Source organism: Stylophora pistillata, chromosome 10 (assembly GCF_964205215.1).
Source record: "Stylophora pistillata chromosome 10, jaStyPist1.2, whole genome shotgun sequence".
NCBI lineage: Eukaryota > Metazoa > Cnidaria > Anthozoa > Scleractinia > Pocilloporidae > Stylophora > Stylophora pistillata.
The window spans coordinates 817,871-842,472 of record NC_142528.1 but is presented as its reverse complement, the minus strand read 5'-3'; the positions used below and the strand labels follow the sequence as shown (position 1 = coordinate 842,472).

General features: G+C 39.4%; 2 protein-coding genes and 1 long non-coding RNA gene across 3 annotated transcripts; 2 read left to right on the top strand and 1 right to left on the bottom strand.

Moving 5' to 3' along the window:
• The first annotated feature begins 660 nt into the window (after window positions 1–660).
• On the top strand, window positions 661–11,153 carry LOC148721230 (uncharacterized). The gene is made up of 6 exons (XM_088734771.1): window positions 661–1,241; window positions 3,267–3,523; window positions 4,004–4,124; window positions 4,593–4,718; window positions 4,917–5,438; window positions 9,437–11,153. Exons 1-6 carry the CDS (start codon window positions 1,178–1,180, stop codon window positions 9,748–9,750), a joined length of 1,404 nt encoding a protein of 467 aa, XP_088590897.1. The 5' UTR covers window positions 661–1,177; the 3' UTR covers window positions 9,751–11,153.
• Window positions 11,154–14,199: 3,046 nt separating this feature from the next.
• On the bottom strand, window positions 14,200–24,065 carry LOC148721228 (uncharacterized). The gene is made up of 2 exons (XM_088734766.1): window positions 23,264–24,065; window positions 14,200–15,493 (listed from the first exon to the last, which is right to left on the bottom strand). Exons 1-2 carry the CDS (start codon window positions 24,004–24,006, stop codon window positions 14,689–14,691), a joined length of 1,548 nt encoding a protein of 515 aa, XP_088590892.1. The 5' UTR covers window positions 24,007–24,065; the 3' UTR covers window positions 14,200–14,688.
• On the top strand, window positions 16,003–20,913 carry LOC148721229 (uncharacterized). The gene is made up of 4 exons (XR_015992136.1): window positions 16,003–16,574; window positions 17,155–17,282; window positions 17,570–17,646; window positions 17,927–20,913. It is a non-coding gene; the product is annotated as an uncharacterized LOC148721229 (long non-coding RNA).
• Window positions 24,066–24,602: the final 537 nt, after the last annotated feature.

Here is a 24,602-nt window from a genome sequence, read left to right as displayed (position 1 = left end):
AGTGCGGCTTTAAAAAGCGAGGCAAATGGTTGGAGGATTTCCAACACATTTTCTGACTGGACAGAGCAATCAGAAGATATTCAAATAATTCACGCAGAATTTTGAAAAACGTTATAAGTCACTCTTTATAACTGTCTCCTTTTCTGAAATAAACTTCAGCGGAAGATAAATGAAGCACACTCTAACACTCGCTAAAAATTGTTGTGGGTTGCCATATAAAAATACATCCTTGTAGATGCGGCTAATTATTCACTTACACAATGTGAAGCAAGTGAATCGAGACAGTTGGCATGGCGACAATTTACAGCAGAAATCATAAATGCTTTGCCAGTAAAAATTTCAATTTACTGAAATATGAAGTGAAATGGAGCCTGCACGGGGCTTTTCATCCAATAAAATCAAAATTCTGTAGCTAGTAACGCGCCAGTTCTTTAGATAATTAATATCCTTGTTGGAATCCTCCTCCCTCCTCTCTTCCCCCTCCCCCTCCCCTCGCCCTCCCCTCTTTTCCCCCTCCCCCTCCCCTCCGCTTTTAAACCAGAAGTAAACTTGTGGGTCATTTTTAGAACTTGTGGGAGTTCAACTGTTAAAACGAGCGTCTTTTATGTTTTGGTGGAGTGTGGACGGGACAAGGAGAGCATGTAAACATTTGATAAACGGTCTCCGCCTGACTTGGCCCCATAGGTTGAACTCATGCATGCAGACATAATTAAGCTAACTAAGCAATCTATAACAGCTAATTCCGTCAACTGCCTAGGCCTCATATAAGACTCTCAGTTGTAGGCCCATCTACCGGAAAACCAAACAATACAATATGGCTCGTTTCGATGAGCTTATAGGGTACCCCAGATCACCCCAGATATAAAGCCTCAACCACTTGTAAAGTTGCATAAGCCCCAGGGCCTATAAACAGCAGTTTACGCAGTAGAGGGCAACTTCCTTTTATTATTTAATCGCGGTGAATGTCATTGAGTATAATCGAGTTTCATCAACCAACTGCATCCCAGAGAAGCTAATTCAGTTGTGACAACCACTGACAACTTCACAAATAAACACAGAAGGTGGCCCACTTGAAGGCAGATTAATTAAAGTTCAGCTATCTCAGTTTGTCTGATTTTTCCCTCAGAGGTGTGCAATTCACTGTTCGCTGGAATAATGACATAAGTTTCCTAAGAACATGTTCTTTATATTCTATTGCTTGGTTGTCACCGTTTTGGCTTCCATTATACCACAAGGACAAGGTGAGATTCTCTTACAGTTATGTCCTAGTTATAGGCTGAGTAATATTTCAAAGTTTACCGAGGCGATATATTGCCTTTTTATTATCTCTACTGACATATTGAAATATTCACACACACTTCTCGGCTTCCTCTGAAGTTGAGTATGATGAACTATTTCATTTAAATGCATATCTGGACTGGCATCAGGCAACCGACGTATTTAGAAGAGGCTCGTACATTTGTGAAGTCATTTTGTAACGCATATTTTGGAAACAACAAGTTTACAAACGAATAAAATATTTTGAACATGATTTTTGGAGTAACCAAAAGCGAAAATTATATTCAAAAATACAATCTCTGTCCCTTCAATAAAATGCGTGAGTTCACTTGTTTAATGTTTTTCGATCATACGCGATGGATGACTGAGTTGACCTCTGGCAGACCTTCGTTTTGTATGTAAATATTATTTGAACTCGACTTAAAATGGTTCGACTTCTTCAAAATAAACTTTACGTAACAGTGAAAGTTTCAAATTTTGCAATAAAACCTTCTAATTCGTCGCAACGAGATAAAACTCGTTCTTTTCTTAAAATCTACATAGAGATTAAAAAAAGAAAGAAAGAAATCATTGGAGCTTAAACTTGGGATTTAAATATATTATCTGGGCAGGTAAAGCCTGGATTTTTTGTACAATTTGGCTCTAATTATAAAGTTCGTTTAAAGGTTGGTTCTCTAAATTTAGATCGAGGACTTAATTCGTGTATTCTAGAAAGCTGGTAGAACTAAGGCATAAGTTATTAATGATCCACCGATAAAAGGACGTCTTAATTAAACAGGTTATTTCGATGAAAATTCGCGAAACAAATTTTTACTTAGTCTTGTTTGATTAAAACCGAAATTGTTGACTTTCGGGTCTATAATCTACATGAGATATATTTAAGTCCAAAAATATTGCTTTCAAGTTCTTAGATTCTTCAAGTGCGCGAAGAGAGACGAAAGAGACCACATTTGACATCTAAAGATTCATTGTTCCTGTTATAATCAAGTACGCTCCCATAATGTACATGCTCAAGGCTAACTTTCAACATTTCGCCTCCTGGTGTTTCTTAAAGCATACTATGGATGGAATATTAATTTTCATTTTAAAGCCAGGATATGAAAAATGTTATAAAGAGTTAGTCGAACACTACTTAGCAAAAACAATAATGCCAAGGTTAAACCTTGTGAGTTTAATGAGCTATCTCTGTTTTCTCTCAGTTTGCTTTTGATAATACGCAGCATGGTTGAAAGCTGCTGTCGCGCGATATAACAACACACCATCTTCAATAATAAGAAAACTTCGGGAAAACGTCCCGACAATAACCTTTTTAAACGAACTAAACATGCTCGAAATAGAAAAGGATTATTACTTCGTGATAAACACTAATTACTCCGACGTATCAACGCAAGTTGTTTATGGACTTCAACGTCAGTCCATTGATCGATAACAATAGCTGATCACATCCACAAAGGAAGGTTAAAATTGCATCAATTAGTAACAAGATCAAGTGTAATCACTCGCCTGGTGTTGATGGTGAGACCAAAAGCCAAAAGTAAATCAAAGCAATAATTTAGCCCAGTTAGCCCAATGGATAGTGCGATGGACTGTTGTGCGGGAGGACGAGGGTTCGAGGCCCGGCCGGACCAACAATCAAGATCTTAAAATAATTGAGAAGATTTTGTTGCCTTTCCATAACCTCAAGAAATGGTTAGATATTCTAGTCTTCTCGGACGAATAAAAGCAGGTCCCATCTCTTGCAGGGTTGGGGTAGGAGGCGTTAATTTCCCACTCACGAGATTACTGTGTGATGGATGTCCTCCCTTGGGGTGGGATGGTGAGTTTGTTGTGAAGACCTTAAATTAGATAACTCATTGTGTTAATTACGTCACCTTCGTTAAATAAAGAATATTGTATTGTATTGTAACTGAATTCAGCAGTTCAACAATTCCTGTAGAAGTGGTTAGTGTTACCCAGCAACTTTCTGATTTAAATAATTTGTTCTCTAGCGTACTGCCGCAATTTGAAGTTTATCAATTTTCCTAAACCGGGCTATCGGCTGAAGAACCACACTGTTCGAACCATTGACGTTATCGAAGAGGATCTCTGCAAGTTACATTGCTACCTGGAACCCAACTGCGTCAGTTTTAACTTCCATAAGATAAGACAGGCGTCTGGAAAACACAAGTGTGAACTGAATAATGCGACCATTGAGCACGACGGAGAGCTGGTGAAAAATGAAAGTTACATTTACCGCGGAGCTGAGGTGAGGATGACGTTTACATGTGAAGAGTATGATAATTTTGGCTCAGGGAAGCTTCATGAGAAGACTTAGGATCCCTCGACTTCTCATTGATTCCTCTTATTTCCAACCGCCAAAATAAAGGGTATGATAATTGCATGATTCCATTTTTTAAATTAAGAAATGGATGAAGCATAGATTTTTTCATTTAAAATGACCTCCTCTAGAGCTGTTTTGATAAATCTTGAGGAGTCAGGCAGATTTTGCACTGAGTCTCGTTCTGAACAATGCTAGAAGACTTTTGAATGAATACCCACCAAGCTTGGGGAGAAAAAAGCTACGTGATGAGAAATAAGAATACACGCGAGGACTATGATGGAAACACGTAGATTTGACAAACCTAGCCTGCATGGTATTCAGAACTAAACACGAACGCACACGTGAGACATAAACACAGAAGATGTATACAAACATTTATGAAGCCCTATTCTCTTTCTTCTTAAGAATGCTTGCACCAGAAATTCTTGCAAGAATAACGCAACATGTCAAGCTGGGTTTACAGACAGAGATTATCATTGTTTGTGTGCTCTTGGATCTGGATTTGAAGGCCATGATTGTGATGAGGGTAAGGAATCCTCTACAGATTTTGCAATCGATAAGAACATGAATAATGTGTGACAGTTCCCTCCACCAACCCCTCACCACACCCTCCCCATTAATCATCACTAAAAAATCAATATAGAGTTAATGAGAATTTAGAGAATTATCAAGCAGCGATTTGGATGCAACACTAATTTCTTAGAGCCGAATCAAAAAAAGAATTGTTTGATCATTTGCTAAGACCATTAACCTTTTACATTTACCAGGGTTACCTTTTACTCAGTTAGTTATGCGACTAGAAGTGATATCAACTTTACACGAACGGTCACCTCTTTACGGCGGCCGGTTTGTTTGTCACTCTTAATTTAACTCCTTATGACGGCCACCTGTCTAACGTTAGCGGCCAGAGTGGCACGTTTTAACTTCTACAAAGTACTAAAATATTTGAACAGCTGAGCGAAAACAAATAGACACCGTCTTTTTGCTGTCTTAGATATAGACGAGTGTCTCAATGGAACACACGAGTGTGATAGTAATGCTGATTGTGGCAACAACCTGGGATCTTATCAATGTACTTGTAAAGATGGATTTCATGGAAACGGTATAGACTGTACTCTGAGTAAGTATTTGTTATCCCGTCAAATCTGGCCCCTCTTTTACATTACATTGCTTTCAGGCATGGTATAGTTGGCAATATTTGAAATTTTGCCAACGACCATGCTTGAAAAAAATTCCAGTGGAATACTTAATAAAGAACATGATGACACTTTCATACTACTGCGATAATTATCACGGTATTATTATGTTTATTGCACAGGATTTACAGCTGTTTTTACAAATCTTGGTGAGAGCAGAAATAAAGGTCCAGACTCAATCGGTAGTCACTACACAGGTCAGGATCATGACGGACAAGTTAACCTGTCCAGCGGTATTCAACTGTGGACTGTGCCCCATACTGGTGAATACAGAATAGAAGCAATAGGAGCCTCAGGGGGGTACGGCGAGGAGAGTGTCAACAAGAACGGAGGAAGAGGGGCAAGGATGATTGGAAACTTTGTTTTGACCAAAGACGAGATCATTCGTGTGCTTGTTGGTCAACAAGGGAGTAGAGGAGGTGCCAACCCAAAGACTGCCGGAGGTGGTGGAGGTACATTTGTGGTGAGAGGAAACAACACGCCTTTGATCATTGCTGGAGGTGGAGGAGGAGTTAAGAAAATGTTCGAACAACATCCAGGATGTGATGCGTCCACTAATACAACAGGGAATGCAGGATACAACTCGCCTTTGGGGTCAGGAGGAAACAACGGACATGGAGGAAATACCAATGGTCAAAGTTCAGGTATCAATCTCTCTCATAGGCTGAGATGACATTGAATCAGTTGACAAGGATTCTCATTCGCTGATTGCATAACTGGATAAAAGAAAAGTGCAAAATTTAAACGTTGACTTGTCCCCCTAAGCCTTTTTATAATTAAATATATCCACTAATTTTTTTTTAACTTAAATGTAAACTTTCAACTCAAAATTAGGAGGTAAACTTGATTGGAGAAAGAATAAGGGGGTACGTTTCTAAAGAAACTGTGGTGCTGCGTCGGTGGGGGTAACAACGATTTGAAAGATAAACTTTTGCGGCTTTCCGTGCTACCATATGAGGGAAGACCGCAGATTGCTACATGCTGCATAGAATGATTGGGTAGATTGAGCTCCACTTTCTGCATATAAACGCACACACAACCCACAATTTCTGCATTCGCTCAGACGAAGGGTTAACACTCGAAACGTCAGCTTTTTAACTCTTTACGATGGCATACATACATACATACATATAATTTTTGTTAAGGCAGGTCGGTTTGTGGCAACCCAAAGGCTGGTGTGGACCTGCCAGGAACTAAAAAGGAACTACTTAAATATATGGACAATTCTAAGGAAAAAGTAAAGAAATTTTAAGGACTTAAAAGTATAAAAAATCCGTTTGCTTTGATGTTATCACACAGGCCTCCTTTTCGAATTGAATGCGATCTAATGTCCTTGAGGCCTGTCTAAGTTTTTGTTTAAAAAGCTGTAGAGAGGAAGCATCCTTGATGGCTTTAGGCAGCAAATTCCATACAATGGGCCCTCTGTACCTTGCACTATTTCTACCAAGGTCACTGTTACACCGTACATGCGGAAAGTCATTAATACGCCTTAGATTATAATTACTGTCAATGTTGCGTTTTGTGAAAAGGGCAGTAAGTTGATCAGGTAAACTATTATAATGTACTTGATACATTATAGAAGCGAGTCTACGTTTGTAAATATAGCCTAATGATTTCCATTTAACTAGGTCAAGGACGTCAGAGTCAGGAGTTTCGCTGGGCAGTTTATGGATTAGTTTGGCTGCTTTCAAGTGTAAATGTTCCAATTCATTAAATGTAGATGGTGAACAGGACCCCCAAATAGCAATGCAGTATGTGATGCTTGGGACAATCCCTTTAAAATATATTTCTTCTAGTACACCTGATGGTAGGGCTTTGAGCTTTTTAAGGAATTTTAGCTTTCCTCCAAACTTGTAGTGCAGGGCTTTAACTTGCGGTTTCCAGTTCAGTTTATAATCAATTTCAACACCCAAGCAAGTAGATTTGGTGGTGAAGTAAATGTGAGAGTTTCCGAACATTAGGGGTCTCATTGGTCCGACAAAGACTTGACTGGAAATTAACATTGCCACGGTCTTACCAGTGTGAACAGTCAGGTGATTTTTACAGCACCACACTTTGAAGTCGTTTAATATTAAATTTAACGCATCAATGATTTCTTCGACTCCTTTCCCAAGGTAATAAATTGTGGTGTCGTCTGCAAACATATGAATGCACCCAGTTTCGGACGAGTTCGGTAAATCGTTGACATATATTGTGAAGAGTCTGGGACCCAGTAAAGAACCTTGTGGAACACCGATATCAATTTGTTGTAGCTTTGATCGTACACCGTTAACAGTAACATATTGGGATCTTTCATGAAGGTAGCTTGCGATCCACTCGAAGAACACACCAGACACACCTACATCGGACAATTTGTCTTTTAGGATGGTATGGTCGACGGTGTCGAACGCCTTCTTGAAGTCAACAAATAAAACTCCAACTTTGTAGCCATCATCGATTGCCTTTTTCCATGCTTCGGTCAGGTACAAGAGTAGTGATTCGGTGGAGACACCTTTCTTGAAACCCCACTGATTTGAGTGTATAAGTTCGTTTGTTACAAGGTGATAATCTAAGGAATCACAAACAATGCTCTCCAATATTTTGCTATTTAAATTAAGCATAGTCAGTGGTCGGTAATTGGCGCAGTCTGATTTGGTCCCCTTCTTAAATACTGGGATTACCTCTCCAATCTTCCAATTACTGGGGAAAATGCCACGTTGTATACTATTTTTGAAGATACTAAAAAGGCCTTCAAATAGTGACTCAGCTGCCTCGGCCATATCACGGGACATTATTTTGTCGGGACCACCTGTTTTTTGCTTGATGTGAGTTAACTTCAGCTTTATTTGTTCTTCGGAAAAGGACACTTGATCAAGGACATGTGGCACAGGGTTAATAGTTGCTGTAAGTTGGTTAATCGAGGAACCAGAGTCGTGATGGAATTTTTCAGCAAGCTTTATTCCAATATTCGCAAAGTAATTATTCATTTCCTCAGCCTTGTCGGAGTCGTTTGTCAGAATGGTACCGTCTCTATCTTGCACAGGAGGTATTGGCTTCCTCGCACTTTTACCTTGAGCCTTACTAACAACTTGCCAAAAATTTTTGCTGTTCTCAGCTTTTGCAAACTGCTCTCTCCAATAAGTGATTTCCGCGTCACGTATTTGTCTCTTGACGCGATTTCGAGTGGCTTTGTATAGGGACCAAGTATGCGTGTCTGTATTAGCCTTGTAGAGCTTGAGGAGACGATAGCGCTTGTTTTGTTCTTTCCTTATTTCGTTGGTTATCCATGGGAGTTTATTTTTCCTCATCTTCACTTGCCTGGTAGGGATATGGTCAGATACTATTCGCTGATAAAGATGTTGCCATGCCCAGACCTGATCATCAATATCGTCAAAGATCTCGCATACACTCCAAGGGGCGCTTTCGATGTCGTTTCTAAATTTCTGCTGGTTGAAAGATCTGTAATTATTTATGATTTTAATCATCAGGGGACTCTTTTCCTTTCTCATTCGCAGATTTGCATACACAAAGCTGTGATCAGATATTCCCAAGTGAGACACACCAGCCATAGTGATTTTCTCTGCGTGGCTAACAATTATCAGATCGATCAATGTTTGTGCTACATCAGAAATTCTGGTCGGTTCTTTTATGACACATTTCATTCCATATGATCTTAATATGCGCAGGAGACGTCTACCAAGATGAGATTCCGCATCTTCATACCTTTGAGGGGACAAGTCAGAGTTTAGGTCGCCCAAAATTACAATATTTTTTCGTGTAGACCAGATCTTCTCAAGCGTAGTATTAAATGTGTCATAGAAGGAAAGATCGGTTGGCGGTCTGTACACACACGCAAATAGCCATGTTTGGGATTGGCATTGAACATTTATCCAAACACCTTCGATAGTGTTTGGGACTTGTATCTTATGCTCCTCGTATGCCGCTAGGGAGTCCTTATAGTACAATAGCACGCCGCCGCCATTCCTATCGCGATCGTTGCGAATAGTGAAATATCCCTCGATACTAATTTCCTCGTCAGTGATGTCATTTGCCAGCTTGGTCTCCGTTATAGCGAGTATGTCAAGACTAGTTTTAATCAATAACAAATGTATCTCTGATAATTTTCCCCTCAGCCCGTTGACGTTGATGTGCCCGAATTTTAGTCCTGGTTGTTCGTAAAGATTATTATTTATGGCAGTGAATTCGTCGGTTGAACGATTCATGTTTGGGTTGGAGTCGTCAACAGAAATATTTGCATCGCTCTCGTTCGTTGGTAGCTCCAAACAAATATTGCATATCCACTGTAAATCAGGATTATCAGCATGAGATCTGTAGCTTTCAAGCCGCATGTGTACACATGGTCGTCTTACATGGAACCAAATATTGCACAGGTCGCAGCAGATTCCACGTTGGTTGCTTTTCACAGACTTCGTACAAATCCCACACAGATCCAGGGTATTATGAGGGCCAGGATTTGGACAAACATCTCCACTTAGCAGTATGAGTGACAGGAACAGCGGCCACTTTAGTATTTCAACTTAGTTGATACAACCAAATTACTTAGATTGGAAAATACTGCGAATCGTTGTCCAATCGCTTTCAGTTAATAATAACAAAAGTTTTTCTTTTATGTAGGAGAAGACTTATTTTTTCATTATTGTAGGCGGTGGTGGCGGCGGCTTCTACGATAATGGACAACCTGCTTCAAACAGCGGTAGTGGTCGAGGAGGTCAAGGATATCTTCAAGGGGGAGTAGGAGGACATGCCCTGGGTGGGTTCGGAGGTGGTGGTGGTTTTCGTGGAGGCAACAAGGGAGCTGGCGGCGGTGGAGGTTACTCTGGAGGGGATGGCGGAGTTGATGAGGAGTTTTCCTGTGGGGGAGGGGGAGGATCTTTTAACAATGGAACAAATCGGCAAAATGAATGTTGTTATAATAGCGATGATCATGGTAGAGTTGTCATCACATTTCTTCATTGACATGCACATGGTAGCATTTCCCCTATGGTGATCCTTCAGTATTGCACTGCGCCTCCTGTACCGCGCATTTAAACACGCAAACAGGCGAATAAGCGCGCGTGCATTCCGAGAAAACGGTATTGTTTTTCAATAAATAGACCAGGTTAAAAGGTTCTATGGTCTTTGGCTCTTGAACAATGAAGGTGACTTATAATTTTATTCCATAATTTTAATGCACAAATTAGCCCTTAAAATTGGAGAAAAACAAAAAGGCCATAGACTGCAAAAAAAATATAGTTAAAACGTGCACAAAGGCTGCTGCTCGAGGATGCAAAGTTTGACCTTGAAAACAATGACTCTAGGAACGTTTTGAGTCCACGTCGTCAAAAATTGCGTGATTTTTCCACAGTTTATGTATCAGATTGTTCCGTACTCTCGAGACTTTCTACCTATCAAATTTTTTAAAGTGTTACTGTAAAAACCCTTGCTTCCAGCCACCGCAAAATTAAATTCCTAGTCAATTGCCGAAGCGTTCAGCCTCATTATAATATCCTGCAAAAATTCTTCTCCCCCCCCGGCATCGATGTCAACTTTTTGATGTTGCCCTTGTTAGCGTTGTGTTCCCAGATGTTGATTTATACGGGGAGTTAGGGGAAATGTCTCATAGATAATTATGACATGTTTCAAAAAAAGATTCAGAAATCGTTGCAGTTTTCAAAATAAATCATTTCGGAGCTGGTTCCGTCTCCATTATGCAGGGTACAAGAGAGTTTATATCTGCCAAGGTGAAGGCACCTTCAAGTTTACACAAAATCTTATTTAACCGTTTAGATTATAATATTTCTGTTAACGTCTAGCCAAATAACTCTTCCTCTTTCACTTTAAGTGGAAGACAACGATGTATGTTACATACAAATGTAACTTTAATAAATGCCTAATAACAACTTAGACGTAAACATCTTGGAAATGTTTCTTGCACAAAAAGAAGCTCTGTGAGAGCTCTCAGTTTTCTTGTTGACAGACAAGTACTCGCTCGTAATCGTAATAAACATTGTTATAGTGACATGTTGCAAACTGCATTTGGTTGAAATCAATAAATTGGTTTTCAGCTGTCGAGAGCTGTTGTTGTTGTCGTTGGTTTTGTTTGTTTGTTTGTTTGTTTTTGTTTGTTGGCCTTTGTTTTTAGTTTTTATTTTGTTTTTTTTTTATCAGGGCTGTGATTATAGAAATAGAAAATGGGAAACTTAGGCAATTTCAAAGGCTCTAGTTTTCTTGTCAGAAAAAAAGTCCAATAATCCGAGCTTTCAGGATTTCCATTTCGTTCCAGATTCTCTCCCGATATTACATTAAGCGTGGCTGGATCCAAGAATCGAAGACTGTTACGAGCTCAGACTATCACTGACATCATCACCAGTCAAAGTGGAAGTTTTCTTGAAAGATCGGTCATCATCGATCATTATGACGCAATACGCTAGTCGCGCTGTCAGTAAAATTTGCAGAGACGAAGGGATCCTCAGAGGGATCCTGAGAAACTTCAGATCAGTCACGTGGTCCAAACGAGGTTTTAACAATTGCAGTTTTAAAAGAATGCCTGCCACCTGCCTTCACTGACTCGAGTGCTTGGTTTGTCTAAACAGGAACTCGTAACGATATATATATATATATAACAGCTTAGCAAATTGTAATTACAATAATAAATCAAGGAGCGTATTTCTACACACAATTATGGAAAGGAAAATATCTTGTACTAATGGGATACTAAATGCTGAAAATAACTGAAAATATTTTCCATTCACAAAACTGTTTCAAGCAAACTGAAGAGGAAAACATAAAACATTGATTCGGAGCCAGGTTGTCAGAATGAATTTTTTTCTCCTGATGTCTTCACGTTTTCATTTCATTCTCAGATGTGGATTGCCACTGGTATCGCTTGGATGACACAGGATTTTACTCATATAAGCCTGGATCAACTCCTGTGATTGATCTTGATGGAGAGATGGAAAGAGGATCACTGATCCAAAAAAGCTGCCAACGCAAGCCACGGTCCCAATTACCAGTTTGCTTCTTTCATGCAGATCTACAGCGTATGCCAATATCATTGAAGATGGTTGAAGGACACTGGCTTAGTTTGATAAGTAGCAGGGAAACATTTGCCTCAAGTGAACGTTTGCACGACAAAAAAAAAATAAACAGAAGGTAACATTTTGATTAATGCCTTAAAAATTGAACAAATGCACTTGCTCTTCGTTCAGTGATCGAAAAAAGAAAGAGTAATGCGAATGTTTATTCGCTCTTCACTGATAAACTCAGCGTGCTTTATCGTGAGTATTTATCATAGTTTCCGCTTAAGGACTTTTTCATGTCGGTGGTTTTTAAAATTCAAACCATACACAAAATGTTGACAATGATTCATCTTGATTAGACACATTATGTACTTGATGACTGTGCAATTCATGACGGAACAGTCGGTTAGGCTTAGTTCATAAATTTTTTCCGTCTCTTTGAGGTTTACGAAGTGAAGGGAAGATCATATTGTTTCTTTGTTTGATTCATATCATGATTATTCTACCGTTACACCACTTTTAGTTTCTTGCCCTGGACAGATAGAACATTACACTCTAACTGTGTTTATGAAACTGTGACATGAAAGGACATAAGGAAAAAGGGTCGGCATAATGCTTTTCCATCACTTCGTATGATGCACAGCAATGCGTGATCAAAACAACTTATGATTGCGCAAACTTACAGCTTATCAAGGCATAAAGATATATTGATCCTATTATTGGACCCCTACCGTAAGCGAGAGTATTTAAAAATCTTTGTGTGTTTTTCCCTTCTCCTTTTTCCAATTCGTCTCTGGCAAAAAAGCTCATTTAGGCTTCAACAAGGGAACCAGCTAATGATTCCTTAGCTTCCACTATAACTGGCCATTAATATGCGGGGCGTATTGTTCAGTTCACTATAGGTTTCTTTCAACACAAGAATGGAGTTAAAACGAAACAGCTTTTATAGGAAATGTATTTTTAAAACAGTCAGACCGCTTTTGGGGAAGACATCGGTTCAGAATTAGGTAAAGGAGCACGATTGCTACATTGGAAACTCTATTGAGCGTCCCCCCCGGTTACGTTCGTTAATCAACAAAAAAAAACGCCAATGCTTATTGCTCGTTTTATATTCAGCGTGCTTTATCATGAATATTTGTCATAGTTTCCTCCTTAAGGACTTTTTCGTACGTCAGTAGTTTTAAAAATTCAGAGATATTTGACCTCAACGTTATCAAATATTTGAGTGAATCGAATAGTTTAAAAACACAATAATTTATTTACCTCTGTCGATTGACAAGCCGCCAATGAAATCGATTGAAAATTGTATCGTACGTTTATTAAGAATCTACCAATATGTATACGAACCGTCAGAGTAATTTGTTAAATACAGTTGCAGTAAGAGCTTCTTACATTTTACCTATTATGAGGCCATTTTTTATTGAAAACCTAGAAAAACCGGGGAGTGGTCTATCTCTCCCCGGGTATAACTAAAAGAGAAACAAGTTTGTCATTTTGAGTTTTGCGGTAGATCCTTTGAACTGGCAAAGTTTCATTGAAATCGGTGAGATGGCATGGATCACGACTTCCTGGTGCTCTCTTGGACACGTCTTAATATCCTTCATTTCCAATAATTGGCTTCTTAACATTTAAAAAATTGCTTTTCTTGTTTCCATCAACTGTTTAATAGCGTCTGTAAGGTTGATTTGAATGATTTTATGTAAATTTTTTAGTGCTTTCTTCTTTGATGAAATATTAGTTCCAGATATTGGAACTGCTACAATAACATTTTTAATTGTTCTTAGTTTTGGAACAGGAAGTTTAATATTTTTTTCTCATTTTCTTGAACCATTCACACAGAATTTATCAGTCTTGGTGTTGGAATTGGTTTTTATATCCAAGTTCATTTCATTCACTATTCTGTTTTAAAACCAAAGCGATTAATTAAGTGATAACAGCCTACCCTCTCTAAAAAGGCTTCCTTTCATTTGTCATTCTTGTGAATACTGTATTAAAGCTGAACAAACTTAATGCTCCTTCTTGGCCAGCTTAAAGTTCTAACATCCATTTAGTGTTTTATTATGTCATTTACCGTTTTTCTAGCATCTAAATTATGAAACATTAGAAGAACTGGTACTATTTTGGACCGGATGTCCATCACTACCCCCAGACATAACTACAAAGTTGCTTGTGAAGTACCTTGAACATCATCAGACCAAAGTTTTAGCAGAATCTGGCACATGCACTCTAGAACTTTCCATCCCAGTAGTGCACAAGGAGTACAGCGTACTCAAGTATTACATCAATAAGAGCATTGCTTATGGCAAAATTGGTTTTGGCAAGATATAGACATGAAAGGGTGGTCTTTCCTTATCTTACATTCAGTTAACAGTTGTGTCATAAAACAAAATTTTCAAATATGTGTAGGTCACTTAAAAAATGTTCCACGTTTAAAGTTCCAGTTTCAAGTTACTCTGCAAATGAACTGTTTTGTCAACAGTATGATTAACTCAACACTAACAAAAAGGGCTTACAAGAGCTCATTGACAAGGGTATAAACTTCTCTACAATAGCCATTATGCATGCAATGTAGCCCCAGCTTTACCTCATTTGTTACTGTTTTGACTGATTGCAAATCAAGGCTAGATATAAGGTTTAAAGTGTTTATACTATGAAGCATCTAGTACATTGTGCCACTACAACATCATGTATTTTTTTTCTCAGCCATTCAAAGTTTTACACCTCTTTGTATCCATAAGGCTGATAGATTTGAGATTATAATTGATTATTGTTACTGTTTCCCATTTACATTGTCATTAGTAATTTCATTTTTGGCATACTGACATATATAGTAGTAACCAATTTATACCAACTGTATTTAGAGTTCATTCCAAGTACATGAAGTTAATACAGTAAATCATGAACAGCAGTTTAAATAGAAAGAAGCAATCTGCACTACCACTTGGTAGGCTATGATTCCATCATGATCACCAGTTTGAAAGACTGTATCTCTCGCTTCGCGCAGTGACAATTCTTGGTTATGTGTCAGAGTAGTAATTGTGTCAGGTACCGAAACTTCATAGTCTCTCTGCATATCAGGTACAGGCCCTTCTTCATCAATCCCATAATGATCAAAATTAACAGCCTCGCTGGCAGTCACATCTGTCACAGCCTGATATCCAGAATTTCTCAAATGTAGCATTCCTTGTATCCAGAGCTGATTGGGAGAGAAATTGCATTGTGTGCTTACAGGATGATTATTCCACTGACCGATAAATTGGTTAATTGCATTATTAATCAGTGGAATATAGACTAGATGAAGACAAAACAGATGCACCTTATCTGTTGGATCTAAAATTCCACTGTGCTCAAGAAAGAGGAAAATGTTCAAAAAGTGGCTCACAATAACCCGATTGACATCACTCCAGAGACGCTCTATTCTTTGGCTATGAACAGATTTTCCAGTGATGTGGCTGCCTCTATTTAAACCTCTTTCTTGCAGCGTGAAGCGAGCAACTTCTATGTTTTCCATTCCAAGATCACTGCGAACTCTTGATGGTAAACTGTAGTGCTCAACAGCTGACTGGAAATACTGCAGTACAGTTGAAGCTCTGTTGTTGGTTGATGCCTGAAGGAATACTATCATTCTTGAAAAACCATCTAAATCACCATGAATGACAATTCTGTATGGCTGGATTAGTTTGTGGTTGCCATCAATGTGCCTATTGGACACCATGGAAACATTTATTCCACTGCATGCACTATCACATATAAGTTAGGTTAAAATATGTTATGTGAAAAAAGTTATCTGCCTATCTGAGTAGTAGTGGTAATGACAATAATAATGACAACAACAACAAGAACAATAATCATAACAACAACAAGAGGCATTTGTTGACCACTCATGAGTAACAGGCATGATAGTCAGGAATTTTGAGCATAATATCAGGGGAAGGTGGGGGCTGGGAAACTGGATTAGGGTGATCAGTAAGGGGGCCAAATAGAATTGGGGGATCAAAATTACAGCCTGACCTCCCTTGTATCACAGATTTGAAACCAGTGTTGACCCTGTGTGGGGAGAACTCCCATGTAAAATGGACAGGAGTGTTTGTTGCAAATTTTGAAACATCACGAGCCACAGGTAAACGGAAGTTCAAATATTCGAAAAGGCTGGTTGCTATGGAGTGACGTCATAAACCGGATAAGTTTCCATCATCGCCTTGACAGCCTTTTTCGATAATTGCTCCGCGCAGTAATCTGAGTAGTTGCTTGAATTTGTACAATCTCTGTTCCTGCTGGGTACAATGAAGCCTTTTTTTTATTAGGGGCTGGATCGGCCTATTGACATTTGGAGATTGGATTTCATATTAATATGCGTAAGCAAAAGCGGGAATATTTAGTTTCCCGCGGTCGAGTGCAGTTATGGATCCCTTGAAACTTCGAAGGGTTGAATTGCTTCATTCTCCACCAGATGAGTCAAGGGAATGGTTTATCTTAAATTTCAAGAAATGTGGCATAAGAGTCAGCAAGTTTTTTGAAGTAGCCTGTTGGTGGCACATTTTCCAAGCGTTTTGTACGGTCCAGCTTTAAAAAATGGCGGAAGCTTGGATGACCGATATGTTGAGAACAACAAAGTGGCCATCGCCTCTCTATTTGGAGTTGTTTCTACCATCTTCCGGCAGAAATTCGAAGAAGGAGAAGTGGTGAGATATCTTTGGTTGATCGATAAAATAAATTCTTGATCCTGGATCAAGAAAAGCTTGGCAAACGTTACTTAGCATTTTCAAGCTAAGACGAACCGGGGTAAGTCATAACGTTTATATTTTTATTAAGATTGGAAAAAGTGAGTTTGCTGTCTTATGTTTTGTTGTGAATGCTGGTTTCACGGTGTATCAGAACTCATCTCTGCTTGGCAGGAAAATCACATAATTGGCTGAGTTTGATTTTACGCTGAGCCTCTAAGTCTTCTAGTTATGATCACTTTTTATGGCTACTTTAGGAGAAATTTCGGGTTTGTTTCCTTGATAGGGTCTTGACAGTATTATAATTTATTTCATTTCTATTTTTCTACGACAAAAGATTTAAATCGCCAGAGGGATGCCATTGAGAAAACTGGAATAGTAGTTAATGGAAGATGCTTTAAAGTTAAATTTCCAGGTTATTTGTGTGTGCCAATCTTGACTCTTTATATTTTTTTTATCTTATTTTTTTTTATTTTCGCAATGTTTTTATGTTATATGTCTAGCTACGTGATAGTAATTATTGAATCCATTTTATGCTTGGCAGTGTTAGAAAATATCTGGGAAAGTATAACATTTGAGATCTTTGGTGTAGCTATTTTAACTTCAACTTCTTGTTATCTTCTTGTCTTTTTTCATGACAGTTACTCTTGATTACAAAACACTGATAATGCTGCTCAAACAAAGAGCTGGTGATGCCAAAAAATATATCAATGAACTTTGCAAGCAAGGATTGGACACAGAATGCTGTGTATTCTGAAAAGTTATTAAGGTAGGTTATACCTGCAATGCTAAATGACATGCATCATAGTGGAATTATACAATAACACAAAACATATTCAGCCTACTGGTATTTGTTATGCAATTTATTTATAATCAATTAGTGAGAGCTTTCTTGGCTTTCTTGACTTTACAGAAAGGCAGACGAAAGGTGTCCATAAAAGTGAACATATTTTATCTGTGGTGAACAGTGATTATATATCTACCATTAGTAGTGAACATTATATGACTTTAGCTCAGTTAATTCATTATTGAGTGATACATGCAATTTATTTGTAGGAATGTGCCTCTCCTGATGTTCCTTTTGGGGAAGCCTTTGCTGAGTGTTTCCTAAAGAGCAAAGCAAATATTGGGGGGTAGGTACAACTCTGCATTTCTGCATTGACATGCATAAAAAGTTCCAGCTTGCAGTATGGTATTTCACTTTCTATTGGAATACATGTCTTTAAATCTCACTTGGGATATTAAGTTTGATGGACAGTTGGCATACTGCCGGCCGACAGTTGGCCGACAGTTGGCCGACAGACTTTTAGGGGAGCTGGTCTTCACTTTTACCCAGTTACCAGCAAAAATATGGTAAGCTTGGATTATAAAGGTGGAAACTTTATTCACTGTTTTTTTTTCTGTCTGTTTCAGGTGGAAGGGGTTAAGAGATGACTTGCTCTTTCTCCTTGAAGAGGAGCCATGTGATGTTAATTTATGTGCTCTGCCTGCAGTGTATGACATTTTAATTTTTAAATTCTGTGCACCCATTGAAGTAAGGCATAGTCAACATTGTATCATTTAAAAAAATCTATTTTCTTGAAGTCTTATCCTGTAACAATATTATTTTGTTTAGTGTTGCCTGGTCACTTCTGAGATATATATTTATTTGTCATATTTCTAAGATTTATATGGCATTCGGCATAATGCCTGAGAGCTTCTGGGATATAACAAACTTAGTTTTTCATTCACTGTTAATAGAGGGAAATTATGTCTTTCCTTTCTGGTTCACCCAGGCTGAAGTCCTTCATTCAGAGTAATGCCTGAGCAATTCTGGGATATATAACATACCTAGCTTTTCATTCATGGTCAATATAGGGAAGTGTTGTCTATCCTTTCTGGTTCACACAGGCTGAAGTCCAGGCATTCAGAGTAATACCAGAGCACTTCTGGGATTTATAACATACTTAGCTTTTCATTCACGGTCAATATTGGGAAGTGTTGTCTATCCTTTCTGGTTCACCCAGGCTGAAGTCCTTGCATTCAGTGTAATGCCTGAGCGCTTCTGGGATATATAACATACATAGCTTTTCATTCATGGTCAATATAGGGAAGTGTTATGTATCTTTTCTGGTCCACCCAGGCTGAAGTCCTGGCATTCAGTGTAATGCCTGAGCGCTTCTGGGATATATAACTTACATAGCTTTTCATTCATGGTCAATATAGGGAAGTGTTGTGTATCCTTTCTGGTCCACCCAGGCTGAAGTCCTGGCATTCAGTGTAATGCCTGAGTGCTTCTGGGATATACAACATACATAGCTTTTCATTCATGGTCAATATAGGGAAGTGTTGTGTATCCTTTCTGGTCCACCCAGGCTGAAGTCCTGGCATTCAGTGTAATGCCTGAGCGCTTCTGGGATATATAACTTACATAGCTTTTCATTCATGGTCAATATAGGGAAGTGTTGTCTATCCTTTCTGGTTCACCCAGGCTGAAGTCCTGGCATTGACTGTAATGCCTGAGCACTTCTGGGATATATAACAAAGTTTCACATAGCTTTTCAATCATGGTCAATATAGGGAAGTGTTGTCTATCCTTTCTGGTTCACCCAGGCTGAAGTCCTGGCATTCAGTGTAATGCCTGAGCACTTCTGGGATATACAACATACTGAGCTTTTTATTCATGGTCAATCTAGGGAAGTGTTGTCTATCCTTTCTGGTTCACCCAGGCTGAAGTCCTGGCATTCAGAGTAATGCCTGAGCGCTTCTGGGATATACAACATACTTAGCTTTTCATTCATTGTCAATATAGGGAAGTGTTGTCTATCCTTTCTGGTCCACCCAGGCTGAAGTCCTGGCATTCAGTGTAATGCCTGAGCGCTTCTGGGATATACAACATACATAGCTTTTCATTCATGGTCAATATAGGGAAGTGTTGTGTGTCCTTTCTGGTCCACCCAGGCTGAAGTCCTGGCATTCAGTGTAATGCCTGAGCACTTCTGGGATATATAACTTACATAGCTTTTCATTCATGGTCAATATAGGGAAGTGTTGTCTATCCTTTCTGGTTCACCCAGGCTGAAGTCCTGGCATTGACTGTAATGCCTGAGCACTTCTGGGATATATAACAAAGTTTCACATAGCTTTTCATTCATGGTCAATATAGGGAAGTGTTGTCTATCCTTTCTGGTTCACCCAGGCTGAAGTCCTGGCATTCAGAATAATGCCTGAGCGCCTCTGGGATATATAACATACTTAGCTTTTCATTCATTGTCAATATAGGGAAGTGTTGTCTATCCTTTCTGGTCCACCCATATTGAAGTCCTGGCATTCAGTGTAATGCCTGAGCGCTTCTGGGATATACAACATACTTAGCTTTTCATTCATGGTCAATATAGGGAAGTGTTGTGTATCCTTTCTGGTTCACCCAGGGTGAAGTCCTGGCATTCAGCGTAATGTCTGAGCGCTTCTGGGATATACAACATACTTTAAGTTTTTTCATTCATGGTCAATACGGGGAAGTGTTGTTTATCTTTTCTGGTTCACCCAGGCTGAATGGAAGTTCTGCTATTCACAGTAATCCCTTAGTGCTTGTGGGAGACCTAACATTCTTATTTTCTTTGACATTCACAGGTTAATCAAGGGAAGTGTTGTCTATCGGCCTTACTGGTTCACCCAGGCTGAAGTCCTGGCATTCAGTTTAATGCCTGAGCGCCTCTGAGATATTTGACTTACTTAGCTTTTCATTGATGGTTAATATAGGGAAGTATTGTCTATCCTTTCTGGTTCACCCAGGCTGAAGTCCTGGCATTCAGTGTAATGCCTGAGCGCTTCTGGGATATACAACATACTTTAAGTTTTTCATTCATGGTCAATACGGGGAAGTGTTGTTTATCTTTTCTGGTTCACCCAGGCTGAACGGAAGTTCTGCTAGTCACAGTAATCCCTTAGTGCTTCTGGGATACCTAACATTCTTTTTTTCTTTGACATTCACAGGTTAATCTAGGGAAGTGTTGTCTATCGGCCTTACTGGTTCACCCAGGCTGAAGTCCTGGCATTCAGTTTAATGCCTGAGCGCCTCTGAGATATTTGACTTACTTAGCTTTTCATTGATGGTTAATATAGGGAAGTATTGTCTATCCTTTCTGGTTCACCCAGGCTGAAGTTCTGGCATTCAGAGTAATGCCTGAGGTTTTCTGGCATATATAATGTGAAGAAATTCTTGTGACGCAAACTTTTCTGTTATTTGAGCTCTTCACCTATATCTACAGCAGAGCGACAGGAATAAATAGTCGTTTGAGACAAAAATTTGAAAAACAGCTTCATTTACTGTTAAAAGTCGCCCTGCAAACCGCGACGGGAAGAGAACATCAAAACAAAAAATGCTGCCAAAAAAACTCAATAAATAACACAAGGCAAAACACTGCTGGTACATTTCTTTGCGAAGCTAGATCGTGAACTCTCTGATGCGACGTTTTTGTAGGGCGTAAACACACGACGACGATTGATTTCCTGACAAACTGGGTAATATGAGATAATATAAAGTATGAAACAACACGAAGTAACGCGCACAGCCTCAAGTGATCGATATACCGTATTTCCTTGAATAAGTGCCCACCCCTTGGCCATTCAAACTTGTAACTCTGAATAAGCGCGACACCGGAACCCTTTCTTTTTCAGCTTTCATAACATTTTAAACTTTTACTACCTTAGATGAATATGTTGGGAGAGATTCTTGCTTTAAGAGTTATATTACGCCGATGTATTATCTTTCCTTTTTATATGGCTGGCTTCGTAAGCGGTGCAAGATGCAGCGAATTCTGTGAGCTGATTGGCTATTAACCCTTGCTTATTTTTCGTTTTCTGCGGTGGCCAGCGTTGCAGCCATTTTGTCTTTGTGTGACCTGCAGGCAAGCTCTCGCTTGGCTCTTATCGCTTGGCTCAGGTTTGAGTTTTCCTGCTTGGTCAATAACGCATTACTGGATCTACCGCGCTCTATGTTAATTTCCAAACCACTCTAGCGCACAGCGCTTGACTCAGTATTTAAAGTTGGTTTTTCGGAAAAAGTCAACGTCCCACCCCTCTCAAGAAGCTTTTAGAATATAAAAATTCAAGGACTTTCTAAGGATTGGTTAAATTCATTGGGGGACTTGCCCTGAAATTAACAGACTTGCAAGACAGTACGAACCCTGTTAAAGTTCAAGGGAGTTTAAACTTGTTCGTAACGTGTCATTAAACGAAAGTTGGTCTTTGTCTGTTTAAAAGCTTTGTCAGCTTGTTCAACATCTATCTTGATTTGAAAACAATTATTACCACCCCCGGTCTCTGTTTATTCACGATTTTAATCATCGTTGCGGAGGAGGTGGCGCAAAGAGATTTTCAACACCAGTGCGTTAATCACATCGTACCTATAATGTCTGTAATCTCTCGCAACTATCGAGAGGATTCCGGCACCAATATAGGTCATATGAAGGCCAGTGACAAAGAATCTTATGTGTACTGCATGAATATCGTTTAAAAAAACTGGAACAGTGTGTAAACTATAAATGCGACATAAAATACCAGTGAGAAAAAGCCGCCATGTATTGTGGACTCTGCGTTAAACAGCAAAAGAAATTATAGGTTGTAATACGCCGAGTTTATTCCCAATAACTGGTAACCGGATGCTCAAAAATTACAGCACCAAGCGTCAGCTGTCAAAGATTCCGAACACAGCGGAAAAAAAGTCGTCGGTTCTGGAATTTACTTTGTTTCCGATCCGAAAACAAAAATCTGGTAAAATTGATTAGAAAACAAAACACTCAGGCCGCCAGTTAAATGTCGTAGTAAATAAGCGTCGCAGCCTATGTCGGTATTAATGAAGTTAACTAAATCCGCAAGCATTGACTAAGAAATGTTTCTTCGACGTGACTGTAACTGCCGCAACACACTCCGGGCGAGCGCTTTGTCTTGTCACTATTTTTAAGCGCCGGCCATGTACACTTTTTTCGGATACGGCTTCTTTAATTACCTTTTCACGCCATAGGATGATGACATGATTGTGTAAAAGTTGACGCCTCTATCAGATTAGGAGCGAAATACGATCAAAAATTTTACCCAAGCAAGCCACTGGTATCCAGCAGAGAATGCGGACTAAAAGTACGGATTCTCTGCTGGATACCTAGACTTTTTTTGGTTGCTAACGGCGTGAGGCTCGTTATGGAACCCTTTAAAGGTACCAAGATCCTGTTTTGTGGGCATAGCTTGAAATGTATTTCATGCCAAAGAGGAAACAATTCTGAAACAACACAGTTAACCTTGGCCATAATGTTTTTTCTCGCCCAAGACCCTACTTAAGAGGTAGTGTGAAAGCTCCTGCTGTGGATCTTTTAGAGCTGAACACCATAAGAGGTACCAAATCTGCATTTTTAAACCCTAAAAAGTATGACAAGCATCCCTGTCCTTTTTATACAGGAGTCCCCCCTTGGGAGTGTTGCCTTGGAGAAATAACAAACTGCCCGACTATTTTGAAAAGAGGGTTGGTGGGGCCTAATGGCGTTGGGGGGGGACTGTCAAAAAGGAGACCCCTTTAAACAGAAACTCGTTTGGAAAGAAGGTAGTGAAGGTGTAGTCTGATTGTCCGCGTGAGTGTAGTCCTGAGAAGGACTGTTGTTGGTGGTAGTGACTGACGTTTCGACGTTACACCTTCATATGTTACCCCCAGGTTCAAGCCATTTACTGCAAAGAAGGTAGTGTTAAATAATAGCGCTTTAACCGATTATTTTACTTTACCATAATGCATTGGGGCATGGTACACTGTATACTCTACGAATTATCTGCTGTGCTGCTCTTAAAGTGCGAAGAACCGGATCCACTCTTCGAATAGATTCCTGAATACGATGGCGATGGATTCGTAAGCCCCTTTTTCTCAAGCCCCCTTCAACTAGGCGTTGACCAGCGCTTGGTGTCACTTCAAGTATTTCCCTCACATATTCGTCAAGATCATCGTTGGAGACATCACTGAAATTCTCTCCCAAACCAACTGGCAACCCAAATTCATGTCTTCGACTGCGCAAAGTTCTTTCGGAGATTCCAAGAATTCTTCCAATATCAGCCCAACGAAAACCGGCGTCATTGTGCAGGGTTTGCAGCTGTTGCTGTAAGATCTGTAGCCTTGGTCTGCCAACCAAACCGTTCCTAGCCACAGTTGTAAGACGATCGTTTAGAGACGATGGTGCAGTAAACGTAGAACGTTCCGAGTCCTCGACAATTCTTTCAAAGTCCCTTGAAAGTTCGTTGACAAGAAAAACAAGTGCGTTTAGATCAGAGATCACCTCAACTTCATTTGGGAAGGCTTCTCCTATTCTTAGAGTCAAAGTGGCAAGAGTTCTTTCGTTTTCTCGTAAACGGCGACTAAAAAATTCAGCCGAGTCGTAGGACGCAATGTTCCTTTGCCCTTCTGCACTTTCCAGTAGCCTACCCAGAGAAGTAAAAAATCCGTCGATGTTGGGCAGCCAAATCAGTGCACCTTGCATAGTGTTTCTCAAACTTCACTGATCATCTGCCTCTATTTCCGCCATTATGAAAGTGTTAGTTTCCAGGACCTCTTGTTTTATGTGACCTCCGGTCATTTCTATTTCTGCTTGCTCCTCTTTTAGTTTTATTGAACATCTCTTAGTTTTATCAAACATCTTTTAGTTACTTAAAGTCACGCGTGAATGAGTCACGAAAGCGATGTATGCTGCACAACATCGATGTACGACATCTAAAATCGATGTATCCCGGATGAAATGGATTTATTTTTGTTTTAAGACTCGTATTATAACGCATAACAATAGGGACCTTAAGAAACCACGACGGCGACGCCAAGGAAGACTTCGATTGAAAAATTAATTTCTACTCTTGGTTAGAATTTCAAAAATGGCTGCAGGAGCTTACTGTCTCAAATAGCGCCACAGCTCAACTTCTGCTTGACGAAAAAAGCAGCCGTTGAGTTCCAAATGGAAATTAAAATAATTTGCCGTCGCGGTTTCGGTTCGCAGACGACGCAAATTTTGGCGATTTCACGTTGTTGTTTTGCATAGGACGGCTATGAAATGTACAAAGATTCAAAACGCACGTGCTGAGCTAC